This window comes from Pituophis catenifer, unplaced genomic scaffold (assembly GCF_029215685.1).
Source record: "Pituophis catenifer annectens isolate HBS135680 unplaced genomic scaffold, rPitCat1.0.hap2 SCAF_2, whole genome shotgun sequence".
In the NCBI taxonomy this organism is placed as follows: Eukaryota; Metazoa; Chordata; class Lepidosauria; order Squamata; family Colubridae; genus Pituophis; species Pituophis catenifer.
This window is the reverse complement of record NW_027256882.1, coordinates 43,236,778-43,251,298: the sequence shown is the minus strand read 5'-3', so window position 1 is coordinate 43,251,298 and position 14,521 is coordinate 43,236,778. Positions and strand designations below refer to the sequence as shown.

General features: G+C 41.8%; 1 protein-coding gene across 1 annotated transcript in view; it reads right to left on the bottom strand.

Annotated features, from left to right (window-relative positions):
• Positions 1-207: 207 nt before the first annotated feature.
• Positions 208-14,521, bottom strand: part of SETD5 (SET domain containing 5) — a 63,220-nt gene continuing 48,906 nt past the window's right edge. The window contains exons 19-24 of the mRNA XM_070936757.1: positions 11,434-11,490; positions 8,515-8,955; positions 7,783-8,057; positions 4,275-4,408; positions 2,322-2,407; positions 208-1,199 (exon numbers count right to left, since the gene is read on the bottom strand). Coding sequence (XP_070792858.1) covers positions 618-1,199; positions 2,322-2,407; positions 4,275-4,408; positions 7,783-8,057; positions 8,515-8,955; positions 11,434-11,490 — 1,575 coding nt within the window. The 3' untranslated portion in view covers positions 208-617. The remainder of the gene's footprint in view (positions 1,200-2,321; positions 2,408-4,274; positions 4,409-7,782; positions 8,058-8,514; positions 8,956-11,433; positions 11,491-14,521) is intronic.

The window sequence follows — 14,521 nt, the reverse complement described above, 5'->3', positions numbered from 1 at the left end:
ACACTTGAGCGTGCAGACACACACACAATACATACATACATACATACATACACGCACGCACACACACTACCACCAGCCCTATCCCATGAGTCTCTGCCCAGAGCCTGGAGACAATAAATGCTCTTGCTTACGACTGGAATGATCAGAATGGACTACACCACCCACCCTCCCCAACCCAGAATATTCTGGGAACCCAACTCTGCAGAGAACACTTTGGGATTTTTTTTTTTTTTAAAAAAAGGAATAGCCCCGCCCGCCCCCAAATCGCCCTTCCCTAATGTTCTGATTTGCACGGTTTCTTATTCAAGCTTACCTACCTGCCCAGGTGACTACAAGCTAAGGGCACAGGCAGGAGACAGAGGCCATGCCACTCAGCACCATTGGCTTTCTCTACAACGTACCCAGGCATTGTGGCCATGCTTTGCTACAGGCTCTGCCCCCACCGCTGCCATTGCTGCCACCGCTGCCACTTCCTCCTCGTTTCGGAGCCAGGGGGTGGCTGGCAGTGCTTTCGCTCGCTTGTACATCCTGAAGCCTCGGCCTCTGGCCCTTTGCCGTTCCAGCATCCTTCCTTTCAAGCTACTGCTGGAAGCAACAGTAGGCAATTCTGTCCTGCCCTATGAAAGGCCTGTCTGAGTCTTTACGCCTGACCCCGGAAGCTGCTGCAGTCTGTACGGGTGAATGCTGCTTCCTCCCCCTCGGTGAGGGTAGTGCTGCGGGTTGGAAAGTGCTGCTGTGGCGGCGGCTCTGGAGCTCTGGTAGAGAGCAGGTTGCCCGGAAGCGGCGGGGTTGATAGTCCGTAAGTCCGACTGAGAGGGCCTAGAGGAAGAAGTGCAGCTGGCAGTTCCCATGCAGGGATGAGACCCTGATTCAGAGGACGGCAAGCAGTCTGCAACTGTCGAATGGGCAGGACTAGGAGCGGCCGTTGTGGGACAGTTCTTCTTCAAGACTCCGTTGCCAGAATGATGCTGGTTGCTATAATAGCCGGAGGTCCCTGCAAACGGAGCCGTTGAGTCCGTGGAGCCCGATGGGGTGGAGGACACGGAGGGTTCCGAAGAGCTGAGGGAGGGAAGGTGCCCGGGTCTCTGGGACTGAGATCGGTAGCTGTATCCAGGGGATGGGACGGGATGTCCTCGGTATGGAGAGGAGCTCTGAAGAAGAGTCTGAGATTCTGTACGTGGACTGTCAGACTGCAAGAGCTGGGAGGGGGGAAAAAAAACCAAAACAGAATAATATTATATTCGTCTGTAGCTTGACTACCTCCACGCTCCTCTTAAGAAAGTCGTTTGGATCAAGGAACTCCAAACTTTTTGAACCAGAACGTAGGTCTGGAATCCAGCATCATGACCTGGATACTCATACAAAATGGCTGCGATAGGTGGAGATGTCCAATCACAAAATGATCTTTTTTTAATAAAAGTTTTTTATTTTTACTTCTCATAAACATACTTAAATGTACAGTCATTTAATCGTACATATTATCTTTTGACTTTTATATTCATTCTTCATCCTAAAAAATTAGGGTATATTAGAGTATATTAAGGGTTGCTTTTCTACCATTCCCTCTCCCTTATTTTACAACTTTCCTCTCCTTCTTCCTTTCCCTTCCTTCTTTTAGCCCTTTCTACTTTCTTCTTTCCTCCTCGCCTTCTATTTTTTTTTTAATAAAAGTTTTTTATTTTTATTTCTCAGAAACATACTTAAACACAAAACAATCTTTGACCAGAAAGGAAACGGGTAAAGCTGTTGATGTGTCCGCCAAACTCTGATTTACATTTTAGTTCTCAATATGTTCCAAACAGCCATTTGTTAAGGTAGTCCTCGACTTATGACCACATTTCATTTGTTAAATGAGGTTTCCCCCATTTTACAACTTTTCTTGCCACAGCTGTTAAGTGAATCACTGCAGTTGATTAGTTAGTAACCCGGTTATTAATGAATGTGGCTTCCCCATTGTCTTTGCTTTGTCAAAAGGTTGCAAAAGGTGATCCCATGACCTTAGGATACAGCAGCGGTCATAAGTATGAACCTGTTGCCAAGCCTCTGAATTTTGATCACATGATCATGGACATATTTCAAAGATTGTAACTGTGAAAGAACAGTCATAAGTCAGTTTTTTCAATGGCATTGTATCTTTGAATGGTCACTAAATGAACTGTTGTAAGTCAAGGACTACCTGTATTTGTACTTTCTAAAACAAGGGAATTTAAAATGCATTTAAAAGATTAGGAAAGGCTGGGTATCTTGTGGAAAACCTAGGAGATTGATGAATTGCTATGGGTAGAGACTTAACTACCCAAACTTGTTATTGCTTCTCATACCTGGTAGCTGTATCGAGAAGGACTGTAAACAGCTGGGCCCTTAAAGGAAGAACTGGCCGATTCTGATAAGTCTCCTTCTACAGCATCTAGAAAACCAACCAGAGAGATAAAGTGTATGGAAGGCATATTCTTTCCTGGATCAGGCAATTAAGTTGCAAAAAAGTAACTTCCCTGAGATAGGCATCTGTAGAAAATGAATGAATGAAAGAATGATCGTTCATCACTCATTCATTTATTCATTCATCTTGCATGGCACTGCAATCATTCAGACTCTTGGCAATTCACAACAAGGAAATATATAATAATGCAGTAAAAACATTTGTAGTAAGAAAAATTGCCTAAATTAAACCAAATTGATAAAATATCAAATGGTGTTTTTTAAAAAAATAAAAATAAGGTGAGAAAACGTTCCTGTGAGGAAATGTAACCTCAAGAAACTTAAAGCTTGAGCAATATATTGGAGGCAGAGGTGTACTAGAGAATACTCGGATGTCATGAGAACAGTGAGATTCTTATAGAGGAATGGGAAGATACACGAAAACATGCTTGCCCTCCCTTTGGCCTGCTCTGTCATGTCAACAGAAAGAAAGGGAATAACTACTGGAACAGGAAGAGCTCTAGAGCAGTTCACAACAATGAAAACAACCTGCTTTATAAATTCAACCCGGCAACTCATTTTGTGTTTCTCTTCCCATGACCACACTATGGGGTGGAACATGGGGGAAAAAAAAGATACACCCTTCATTCAGAATGGTGCCAATGTTGATTGGGTTAGGATTAGGGCTTTTTAAACCATCTTTTATAACTAAGATGTGTAAGATGGCTGCTCCTTATTTAAGTAGGGCATCTGTGACTACGACCTGCTACTGTATGGGAACAAACTCAAATTCAAACCTTTATTGTCAGTGCGCAACATATGTGCAATGAGATTGGTTAAACTCCCTCAGTGCACCCCAACACAAAACAACTCACAGTGAAGACAGAAAATCCCTAACCCAATAAAACATATTAACAAAACACCCAGTCCTATTGCACCAGTGTGAACATGTTACACGTTGCGCCAGACCTGCAAGTCCATCGTACTACGTAGTTATGATGTTATTTTGCATTCAGGAGTCTGACAGCCCACGGATAAAAACTGTTCTTCAGCCTGTTTGTGGCTGGCTATACTTCTATGTCTCTTTCCCAATGGTAGGAGGGTAAAGTGCTGACCAGGGTGTGATTCATCCTGAGGATTTTTCTCTCTCTTCTAAGGCAGCGAGCCCTAGCGATTCATCTAGTGGTATCAAGTAGCTACTTCCTGCCAGTGGTGAAATGTAAAATTTGTTACTACTGGTTCTGTGGGCGTGGCTGGGGGGGGGGTAATGTGATTGTAGAAAAAATGCCTTTAAAAGCCTCTGATGATCCCAGCTGAGCCGCGCGATCATCAGAGGCTTTTTTTTAACTTTTAAAAGCATTTTGGCCAAAGAGGTTGTAGAAAGAAAATGCTTTTAAAAGTAAAAAAAAAAGCCGCTGATGATCGCGTGGCTTCGCTGGGCATGGGGGAGGGATTTTTGCTACCGGTTCTCCAAACCACCCACCGCCATTCGCTATCGGATTGGACGTTCCGGTCCAAACCAGGAGCATTTCAACCCTGCTTCCTGCCAGCCATGTGGTATCCTTACGATTACTTTATATTTATGATAACAATGGGAAATGGTTTTTCATCAAAACAAAGGATGAGTTTGCAGACTGTATCTTTCAAGAAAGAAAGATTGTGTAGGAAATTCATACCCTAGAGACCACTGAGACAGAAAGCTGTGAGTATCCTTAGAAACTAGCCTGCTTCCAGTGACTTTTGATGTGGAAGTGGCTCCACAGAGAACAGTGACTCCACAAGTAGAGTCTCAATGTATTTTCGGCTTTCCAAGAAGATTCATTCTCAGGGTTCCTTTCTAATATATCCTCACTTACCTACTTCTCTCTCTCCTACGCTATCTCGAGAAGGCGAGGGTTCTCCTCGCTGACATATTTTTGCACTGCTACGTAAAACCTTCTCCAAAATGCCACGTCCTTCTCGAAGTCGCTCAACAGAAGTGGGCACCATCCTTTAACACGAGACAGAGAGAGAACATGAAAAAAATGAGTGAATATGGGAATTTCAAGTGTTTGTGCAAATAAACTCTTACTTAGTTTAGATAAAATGTAAAAAACAGTAATTTTTTAACGCTTGTAAAAACAGTAAATTTCATGTTGTTTACTGAAAACATTCGTTTCTAAGGTGGGATCAGATACCTATACATACTTTCACATGCAGATGATGCCAGGTGGTTGGCTGAAGACTCAAATGATTTGCAATTAATATTAGACCTACTGCCAAACGCAATGGATCTCAAAACCAATGCAATTCAAAAAGAATGGATTGAGAGAAGGGGAGCTTGAGAAAGTGATACTGGATGAAATGGATGAGATTCTCAAAAAATAGAGGCAAAACTTTTAGACAACAAAAGGCAACATGTGAAGCACCATATGGGTTTGGTGCAAGAAGAGAATGGTATGCAGAGGTACAATGAATGGTATGGTAAAAAGCAAAACGGATTATGTGCAATCAAGTCGTTTTTGATTCCTAGCAACTATGTAGATATTTCTCCAGGACAATCCATCCCTAGCTTGTAATTTCAAGTATCGCAAAAGTGCATAAATAGCTACTGTAACTGAATCCATCCACCTTCCTTCTTTTCTTTCCTTCTATCTTTCCCAACCTTTCTGGGAGATTGTGAGCTCTGGTCCCTCTTTAGGCATGAAAATTGGCTGGGGTGATTTTGAGATACTCTCGGCCAAACAATCCTCATAATAGGAAGGAGGAATATTGTGCGTATTTGCCACCTTGAGGTCTTAAAAAAAAAATAAAGGCAGGGTAACAACAAATAAATAAATAAATAAACAAATAAACAAATAAATAAATAAATCATGACCTTTCCCAGAGAGCTGGGTCTTTTATATAATGCATCCAAAGTAGGATAATTGAGCCTGGCCATTTGTGCTTCCAATGAGAACTCTTGTGTTGATTTGTTTGATAATAAATTTGTTTTCTTGGCTGTCCATGGGATCCTCAGGGAGTCTTCTCTGACACCGAAGTTCAAAGGTGTCAATACCCTTCCTCCTATCCTGCTTCTTTAAAGTCCAACTTTTGCTTCCATAGAGTGTTATAGTGGAATACAATAAAGGTAAAGGTAAAGGTTCCCCTCGCACGTATGTGCTAGTCGTTCCCGACTCTAGGGGGCGGCACTCATCTCCATTTCAAAGCTGAACAGTCAGCGCTGTCCGAAGACGTCTCTGTGGTCATGTGGCCGGCATGACTAAATGCCAAAGGTGCACGGAACGCTGTTACCTTCCCATCAAACGTGGTCCCTATTTTTTCTACTTGCATTTTTTATGTGCTTTCAAACTGCTAGATTGGCAGAAGCTGGGACAAGTAATGGGAGCTCACCCTGTTACATGGCACTAGGGATTCGAACCGCTAAACTGCCGACCTTTCGATCGACAAGCTCAGCCTCTTAGTCACTGAGCAGTGTTCTTGTGCAATTCTGATCTTTGCAAAAAGAGAAGCAATGTGGCCTTTGAATATCTTTTCCAAGGTCTTCATTGCAAATGTTACTCTGTGGCATACTTCCGTTACTGCTTGTTCCTTTACTGTTGATGATTGAGCCTAAAAGGCAGAAGGCACTCATAACTTGGATTCTTCATTGTTAGTTTTAAGGCTGATTATTCTACCTCCTGTCATTAGTCATTTAGTCTTTTTATATTTCATTTTATTCCTGTTTTTTCTTCCCCACTGTGCTCTTTGACTATGAGTATTAGGGCTCACAGATTTTCTATATTTTTGGCTATCAGGGTAGTGCAATCAGCCTAGTACAGTTTCTTCCTCCAATTTTAAACTCACACTCATCTTCTTCTCAAAAGCTAAACATAGGAAGTCTTCACTTACCAATACGGTCATTTAGCAACTGTTCAGTTACAACAGTGCAGAAAAAGGAGACTTATGACCAGTTGTTAAAGTTGCAACAATTGCAGCATCTCTGTGTTCACGTAACTGTGACTTGGCAACCTGTACACATTTACAACAATCACAGCATCCTGGGACTACGTGATTGCCATTTGTGACCTCCACAGCTGGATTTTCAACAGGGAAAGTCAATGCAGAACCTGGCATAAAGTTGCAAGTCCTGGTCATGTGACACTGCTTTATGACCTGTGATGATTCACTTAATGGCTGCGGCTGGAACTGACATAAATCGGTCACATGACTTTTCACTATATGTGTCAACCCTGAAGCTGGCTAGACAGTGGCCATCTTTCTATTCTAGTGAGGGTTTTCTTTTCTTCAAAGCTGACGTGCTGACACAGACTGGAGATGAGGGATAGGGAAGGGGGTACAGAGATAGCTGGGGTGCTGTAACCAAAACAACATTCTTTCCCCTGGAAACCAAGGTCATGCGTGCAGGTGGTTGGGAGATGGAGACTGGGGCCATCCAACGTCTGGACTGTATGCTGATTGGACCATGTGACTGATGCCTCGGGGGAAGTGACAAACTTTTACTTTTAATTAAGGGGAAAACCAGTGGGGACTTTAGAGCCGGTTTTCACCAGCATTGTGCCAATATGACATACCCTAATAAAATGTTCTTTGAGGAAACCTCAGGCCTCGGAGTTCTTTCGTTCAGGGGTGTGCTAGCTGGAACCCTGACAATATGACTGTGTCACTTGGCTGTGGAATTACTAATCCCAATTGCAATCAGTAAGTAAGGACTATTCTGTATAGCTGTATTTTTCTTCCTTTCTTTTATCTCATGGACCAGGGTCTTCAATTACTTATTTAATTGCTCCCTTTCAACATTTTGCACAATGTTCCTTAACCCGATGGGTATGTGGGTACCTCGTAACTACTTATCAGAACCAAGCTGAGCAACGTTTGCCCTCAGTGATGCAGTTCACAAGGGGGAAGATATTCTGCCTAGCCCTTTCACTGCTACTTGAGGTTTTCTGGTTTAGATAGGTTGTAAAGGCTGGTTCCCAGCCACAGAATTCTACATCTCCCCACCCGCTCAATTTGTGCTCAATAGGTCACTCTGGTTCCATAAGGTAACTCCTCTTGTGAGGGGAAGAGGAACAGGAAGGCTGGTTCTTGCCAGGAACCCCATTAGTCGCATCCCTGCTGTAGAATTTCCACAGAGTGACGCATTAGTTACTGGAAAGCCAATCTGGCCTTGTGCTGCCTGTAAGAAACGCTTAGCATTGAGGGTTTCTTCCTCAGACTACAATAATATAATATTAGCAGTCCAAGAGATAATTACTTGGTCAATAATGTCAGCTACAATGGGCAAGATTATCCTGCTGCATTGCACTGAGGGATTTCTAGATGGAGGATGTGAATTGCATAGGTTTTCTTCTAAAGACTAGGTAATAACAAGCAGTCACTTACCACCTACTGCTGATGCTCTCATGCGATTTGCAGTGACTAGTTGCTCTTGGCTCTGGGGGGCTCACTTCCTCTAGATGAGACAGGGAGGAGTGTGAGGGGGAGAAGCCATGTTGTGGAGACGATAGGGTGTGACTCCCGGAGCTTGGCACAGCACCAACGTCCACTTCTGGCCCAGAGCTGCTGCTACTTAGTCGATTAGATGTTATTGTGCATCTGGCAGGATCCCCTCCCTCCTTGGCCTCTTGCTTTCGTTTGCGGTATTCCAGCAGAGATACCTATGAGGGAAACACAATTATCAGTCTAGCTGGTGCCGGGTTTCGGTAAGTTAAGGATAAATCAGGATATGGTGACTGTTTTCCACTGCAAATCACTACAAATGCCATAGAATTAGATTTGGAATTAGCTTAGCAACTGATTTTTGCTCAAATTTCAGATTAGGCTCGCTTAAAAAAAAACCCATTTCCTAAGATGACAGGAAGCCCACGAGCAAAAGCACAGCAGAAAATGAACAACATGCATTCTACAAACATCTCTCCTGAAGTTAATGTTTTATATATATTATTATTCATAAATTTCTCAGCTACCATTTTTATCAGAATGTTATGTGCTCATTCTTCTTTCAGGATTTCCATGGTGTATTTTTACAACCCCCAATTCACCCTTTAATGCTCCTTCCCTTGCTCTCTTCCTTCAGGAATGAACATTTCTGCTTCCCCCCCCCCACACACTCACCTTTTTTCTCTGTGGAGGGTTCTGGGGGGCAGGTTTGACTCCTTCACAATGGACCACTGAGCCATGTACTGCTTCTTTAAGCATCACCTGCTCATGTCTGCCAAAGTATCCCTCTGCAGGAGAACTGCAGCTGCCCATATCTGGATTCAGAAGCTTCCCATCGGCCATCTGGGGAGACTCTCTTAATAATCCATCGGCCCGGGGCATCGCGTTCAAAGGGGAAAAGGCATACATTAAATTAAACTCTGTCCGAAAAGCTTGGTCAGAGTTTCTGAGCAGAGTCTGGGTTTCCATGCTCTTTCCCAGGAAGCTGGTATCTGAGGGCTGGGATGCTAGATCAGAATGCCCCGTGGCGAGTAACGAAGGTCTCTCTAGGCAGTTGTTAGCACCAGCGTCCAGGAATCCTGCCTTTGGCATGTCCAGGTCTGTCCTGAGGCAGAGCTACAATAGCCAGCAAGAGGGCATGGGAGGGCAGGGAAGAAAAGGAGATCGAATAGGGTGGAGAACCAGGGAGAAAGGGGCACAAAGAGAGAGAAAAAGAAAGAGGTTGTTATGAAATATTTCCCCTATTGGCAAAAACAGCATATACCACTTTCCCACTGCTTGCTCCCTAACCCGCTGCAATCTTTCTGCTCTGTTTTGCTTTTTACCTGTTCTTCTACCTGAACAGTCCTTTTTTTTTTTTTTTTTTTTTGTTCTTCCAGGCAGCAGATTCTGCACAATCTCAGGGTCCCTCCCCCATCTGGGATGGAAATGTCAATTCCCCCCCCCCCAAATGCCTTGGTGTTTTTGCAAGGTCACCCATTTCACATATAACATCACAACCATTTCAATAAAAGGGGAAGAATCAAACACAAATTTCAAGGCAAGCAACTGTGCCACGCACCGGATGTTCTGATCAACCAGCTACTTTACAGTACGACTATTACAACCATGCAGCATAAGCACACCACATTTTTCTCACACCACATCATTCAGAAATCTCCTCAACACAGAGACTGACAAGAGTAGATGGTAGAGTACAAGATGATGGAACCACTAGACGATGGAATCCTGGGTGGTTCCCTACATAAAGTATGTTATCTTGTCACAATGACAAGATTCCTTTACAGGAATCTTCCCCTAATATCTGTACAACTGTTTTAAAATCAAGCAAGATGTGATGTGTTCTAATCAAAAGAGATGATTCTTTTGCATCCTGTACTTCTTTCCCCTTTTCCCTTGCTTCCAAACCCCATCTTGATCCAAGCTATTATAAAAAGTTACCTCAGAAGAATGAAGATATGTGGGGCTCTAGTTTTTCTAGAGCAGAATTTCTCAACCTTGGCAATTTAGAAGATTTGTGGACTTCAACTCCCAGAATTCCTCAGCCAACATGGCCAGCTAGGGAACTTGGGAAGTTGGAAGTCCACACAGCTTAAAGTGGCCAAGATTGAGAAACACTGTTCTAGAGAGACTGTTCGTTTTACTATTTATTTTTTTTTAAAAAAAAATCTTTGAATTAATCTCTCCAATCTAAAGCCATGCAGAGATAATGGAGTACATTATCATTATCTTTAACCCATTTAGTCTCAAGAACAGCAGGCAGCGGAAAGCTGCCGTGGCCTGCTGGCCAGTGTGCTGCCTATCATCTGCATACTACTACATCTCTTCTAGAGGTGTATGCCATTTATCAGAATCTGCCGATAAGCCTTTTTCCCCCCTGCCGTTTTGCTAAGTTTTCATAGAGCACTTTCATCCCAACGCTTTGTTTGCAGGCTGCCAAACTTCAAATGCTGGCCTTCCCTCAGCTAAAAGTGCCTCCCTTGTGGGAGGCTAAGGTTCTTTATGCAACTTGGCCTGCTTGCATTTATACTGGGATACATCACAGTTGAAGAAGTGGGAAAATGAAAATTGCTCAGAAGTGGCATTTTTCTAAGCATGGCTCAACAGGCTTCTGTTAGCTATGGGTAGCCATCTTGGTTTCTGTTAACAGGCTTCTGTTAGTTATGGGTAGCCATCTTGGTTTGAAATAAAGGTAGACAAACACAAAGACCACATAAGGTATCTGGGTAGATTACAAAAACGAGAACACCATACAAAAACAACAACAACAACAAAAAATTGGCAATGTTTAGAATACAGGCACAGCGAAATGCAATCTTAAACAGCTTATTCTTTAAGCAGAAATATTAAGGCTAACCCCTCTTAAGAGGCTTTCCTAGTCTGCTCAGGCATCTTAGTGGTAGGAACTTAGCTGGTGGCCACCAGGTTGCAGAAGGCAGCCTTGAAAGCTTAATAAACACTGTCTTAAGCCACCTGACAATAGAAAGATCCTTTTGATCTTTATATTGCATTACTTAAGCATTTATTTTATGACTGAAACTGACATATTTTAATACTAGACAGTGAAGTGGAGCTTAATCATGCAGGTTGATAGGAACCTACAGTAAAACACACCCTTGGCATCTGCAATAGCAAATCAAACCAATTATCCCTCTAAATTCTATTATGTTTTTATCTCAGATCCCTCAAAATCTAATGAAGACTTCCTTTGTGTTCACTAACTGGCATTATTAGCCTGAATTCAGAATTTGTATCTCAAAAGAATTTGGACCTGGGGGTAGAGCAGAGGCAGAATAATCTTATGTTGTAATGAAACAAGGAGAATAAGGGGTTTATTTGAGCTTATGCTGTTTCAGTTCATTTTTTCTGTCTCTGCTTCAGATGGATGGACTAGAATGTATATCATGTTCCCCTGTTTTCTACCCAACCAGAACTACAAAGGAAGCTGACTACTCTCTTCCTCCCCATCGATTTCCTTCTCCTGCAACTTCCTCCCCCCCACACCCCTCCTCCCTCCGAGACACACACATTTGCTCAACACACAAACCAAGCGCACACACTCTCCGCCTCCAATTGAGATGGTGTGATAACTACCTCGGGCGACAGGGACTCGGGCCTATGCGCAGGGGTACTCTCAGGGGAGGATACGTTCTAGGAGGGAAAAGCATCTTGTTATTCATCTAATTTTACAAGTCAAGAGGCAAAATAAAATAAAGTAAAAACAAAAAACAAAAAAAATAATAAAACAACAACCTCCAAGCATAGAGGTTAGCCACAACTATTCTGGAGCAAAAAAAAAAAAGAAAAGAAAAGAAAAGAAAGAAAAAAGAAAAGAAAAGAAAAATAAACTCTCCTGGGCAAGTCCTCAGCAGTTGTAGGGGAAGACTACAAAACATTACACAGACTTTAGGACAAGAGTTATCATATCTCATGACAGGCCCAAGTCAAAGGACCACATAGAAATCAGGATATTGTCTTTTTTTTTTTTTTAAATTAATCTTATGTCTAGACCAGAAAGTCAGCCTGAACTAGCATAGGGCATTCTTGAGTGACAAAGCCCCTACTAATACACAGCCGAGTCAGAACTGACTCCATATAAGCCTTGCTGTCAGGGAGCACTGAGGGGAGGGACTGAGTGTAGGAGTTTATACTGGATTGAGCCAAAGAGGCAAAGAGGAAGCTTAGAAGCAGAACATGGAAAAATGTTCATGGAGCCCAGAAACTGGTATTCAGAGACAAACCTCCTGACACTGAAGGCAAGGGAGAACATTCGTTGACTAGTGAAGTATTATGCAGGAAAGTCTGTTACTCCTCCAATGGGCAACCACAGTAGACATGAAGTTAGCATACTTACTTCACAGTGAGAAGATGGACATGATGTGTAAGAAAGGTTTCTGGGGGCAATGCTGTTGCATTAAAACTTCATTCGTAAAAGCATTAAATAATTTAGATGTATACAGGGCTGGGGATATTCTTTCTATTACGAATTGTTTGCTGCGGGGGAGTTAGGCTACCTTCAAAATCTGCTGCCAGTCATGAAAATTAGGAGGGTGCTGTGGATTGATTGCTGGACCAGGAGTGGGAAAAATGCAAGGTTATATCCATACTCATAATCTTCTCTTTATGACTTTGTGTGAGTTCTCATCTTATGACCTAACCTATCTCATAGGCCTTGGGGGATGTTAAAATTGAAGGCTGGAATACAGGTAGTCCTCAACTTACAACAGTTCGCTTAGTCACTGTTTGAAGTTTCAACGGCACTGAATAAAGTGACTTATGACAATTTTTCACACTTATGACCATTGCAGCACTCCCAGTCACATGATTTACATTTGGATGCTTGACACCTTACTCACATTTATGATGGTTACCGTGATCAGAAGGGGTCATGTGATCCCCTTCTGCAACCTTCTGATTAGCAAAGTCAAAGCCAGATTCACTTAAAACATATTACTAATTCAACAACTGCAGTGATTCACTTAACAAACGTGGCAAGAAAAGTCGTCAAATAGGATAAAACCCTCTTAACAAATTTCCCCCTTAGCCACATAAATTTTGGGCTCAATTGTGGTCATAGATTGAGGACTACCTGTATTATATATGTTGACTTGAACTTCTATAGGAAAGGCAGAAAAAAAGTAGTGAAATAATAATATATATACATAATCAGAGGATAGGAGTAAAACAGCAAAACGTTAAGCTGTATAACCTCTTAATTACATTACAAGAGGTAAGTTTTCACTTTCTTTTACTTCAAGTATATCCCAAATGTTATGTTCCTATAGTAATTTAATTCAAATAATGGGCCCAGGAATTCATTATGTTAGAAAAGAGATTTCACACTGTAGGAGTGTAACAACTGATTTCTCCCTGAGCAAATGATATACACAATATGACATACAGGAAGATTTGCTTAAAATGACCTCGCATTGCTCCAGGCTAATTTGGAAGTTTATTTCACAACTGGTTAAAAAAAGGGATATCAGGCAAAAATGTAACTAATTGCACAGGTTCAGATTGCAAAATCTTAACTATTGTAATGTCTTAATGTGCAATATGGTATTTTCTTCAATAGTAGTATATATACAATTAAATGTGACACTAGCTATAAAACTAGTCTGTTTCCTCAAACTATCCTAGCTGATTTTTGTGCAGTCACTGTGTTTTGTGCTCGTTGTGTATAGTTGATTTCTTTGGCTTGGTTTAATAGCTATTTGAATTTCTTCAATGTTTAGGGACACGCTAATAATGTTTTGCTCAAGGTTTATTTTGATTTACATTCCTACGTATATGTTTTGATTTACACTGGACATATGAATTTATAAACTTGTGTGCTGCCTGTATTTCTAGGTAGAATTTTGAAGCTCTGCAGTTTAACCATTGTTCCTTGAACAGTCTTGAAAAGGCAGCAGAGACAAGCTTAAATAAAATAAAATGCAATAATGAGCAGAATAAATAACAAAGCCTCAGTACAGAAAATGTAGATGGGAGGAATTTAATGCACCCCAGGTCTTTCTTACAAAAATATGGGATGGGAGGACAAAAGACTCACTCATACACAGTCAATTGCAGTAGTTTTGCTTCTGCCAAAGCAGAAATTGAAAAGCTTTGGCAGAAATTGACTAAGACTGATTCTGACAAATTCTCCTCCGGTGCCAATTTCGAATTAGCAGCATTTCAAATTGGGAGCACAAACGGCCTCAACCTACAATTCCCTAGCATCTTCTCATGTCAGCATCTAGAAGACTGGCTGGGTCAAGAGACCTCAGTGAAATGTGATACTGCCTATGGAGCTACAATAACAGCATATTTATTTTTTAAAAATGAAACAAATATGCTTATAGCGTAACTCTTAAAACTATTATTTTTAAAAGAAACAGTTCTTGAGGATTTCTTGGGACCAGTTTTGTGGTTTTCTCACATGTGAAAATAGATTTGAGAGTATCTGAAAAATATATAATAAAATGTGAGAAGGCAGGGGTTGAACAAGAAATGGGACCCTGCTGTCTGCTGGGTAACAGTAAGAGAATAAACCACGAAGAGTTAAAAACTGCCAATTCTGGGGGGGGGGGAGGACAATAAAGGAGAATATTTGTAGCTCAGGGTTGAAAAGAGGGGTCCGTGGTGCTCTCTGGGCTTGCTTGTTTTCTTGCCGACATTACATTACCCAAACTAGGTATAA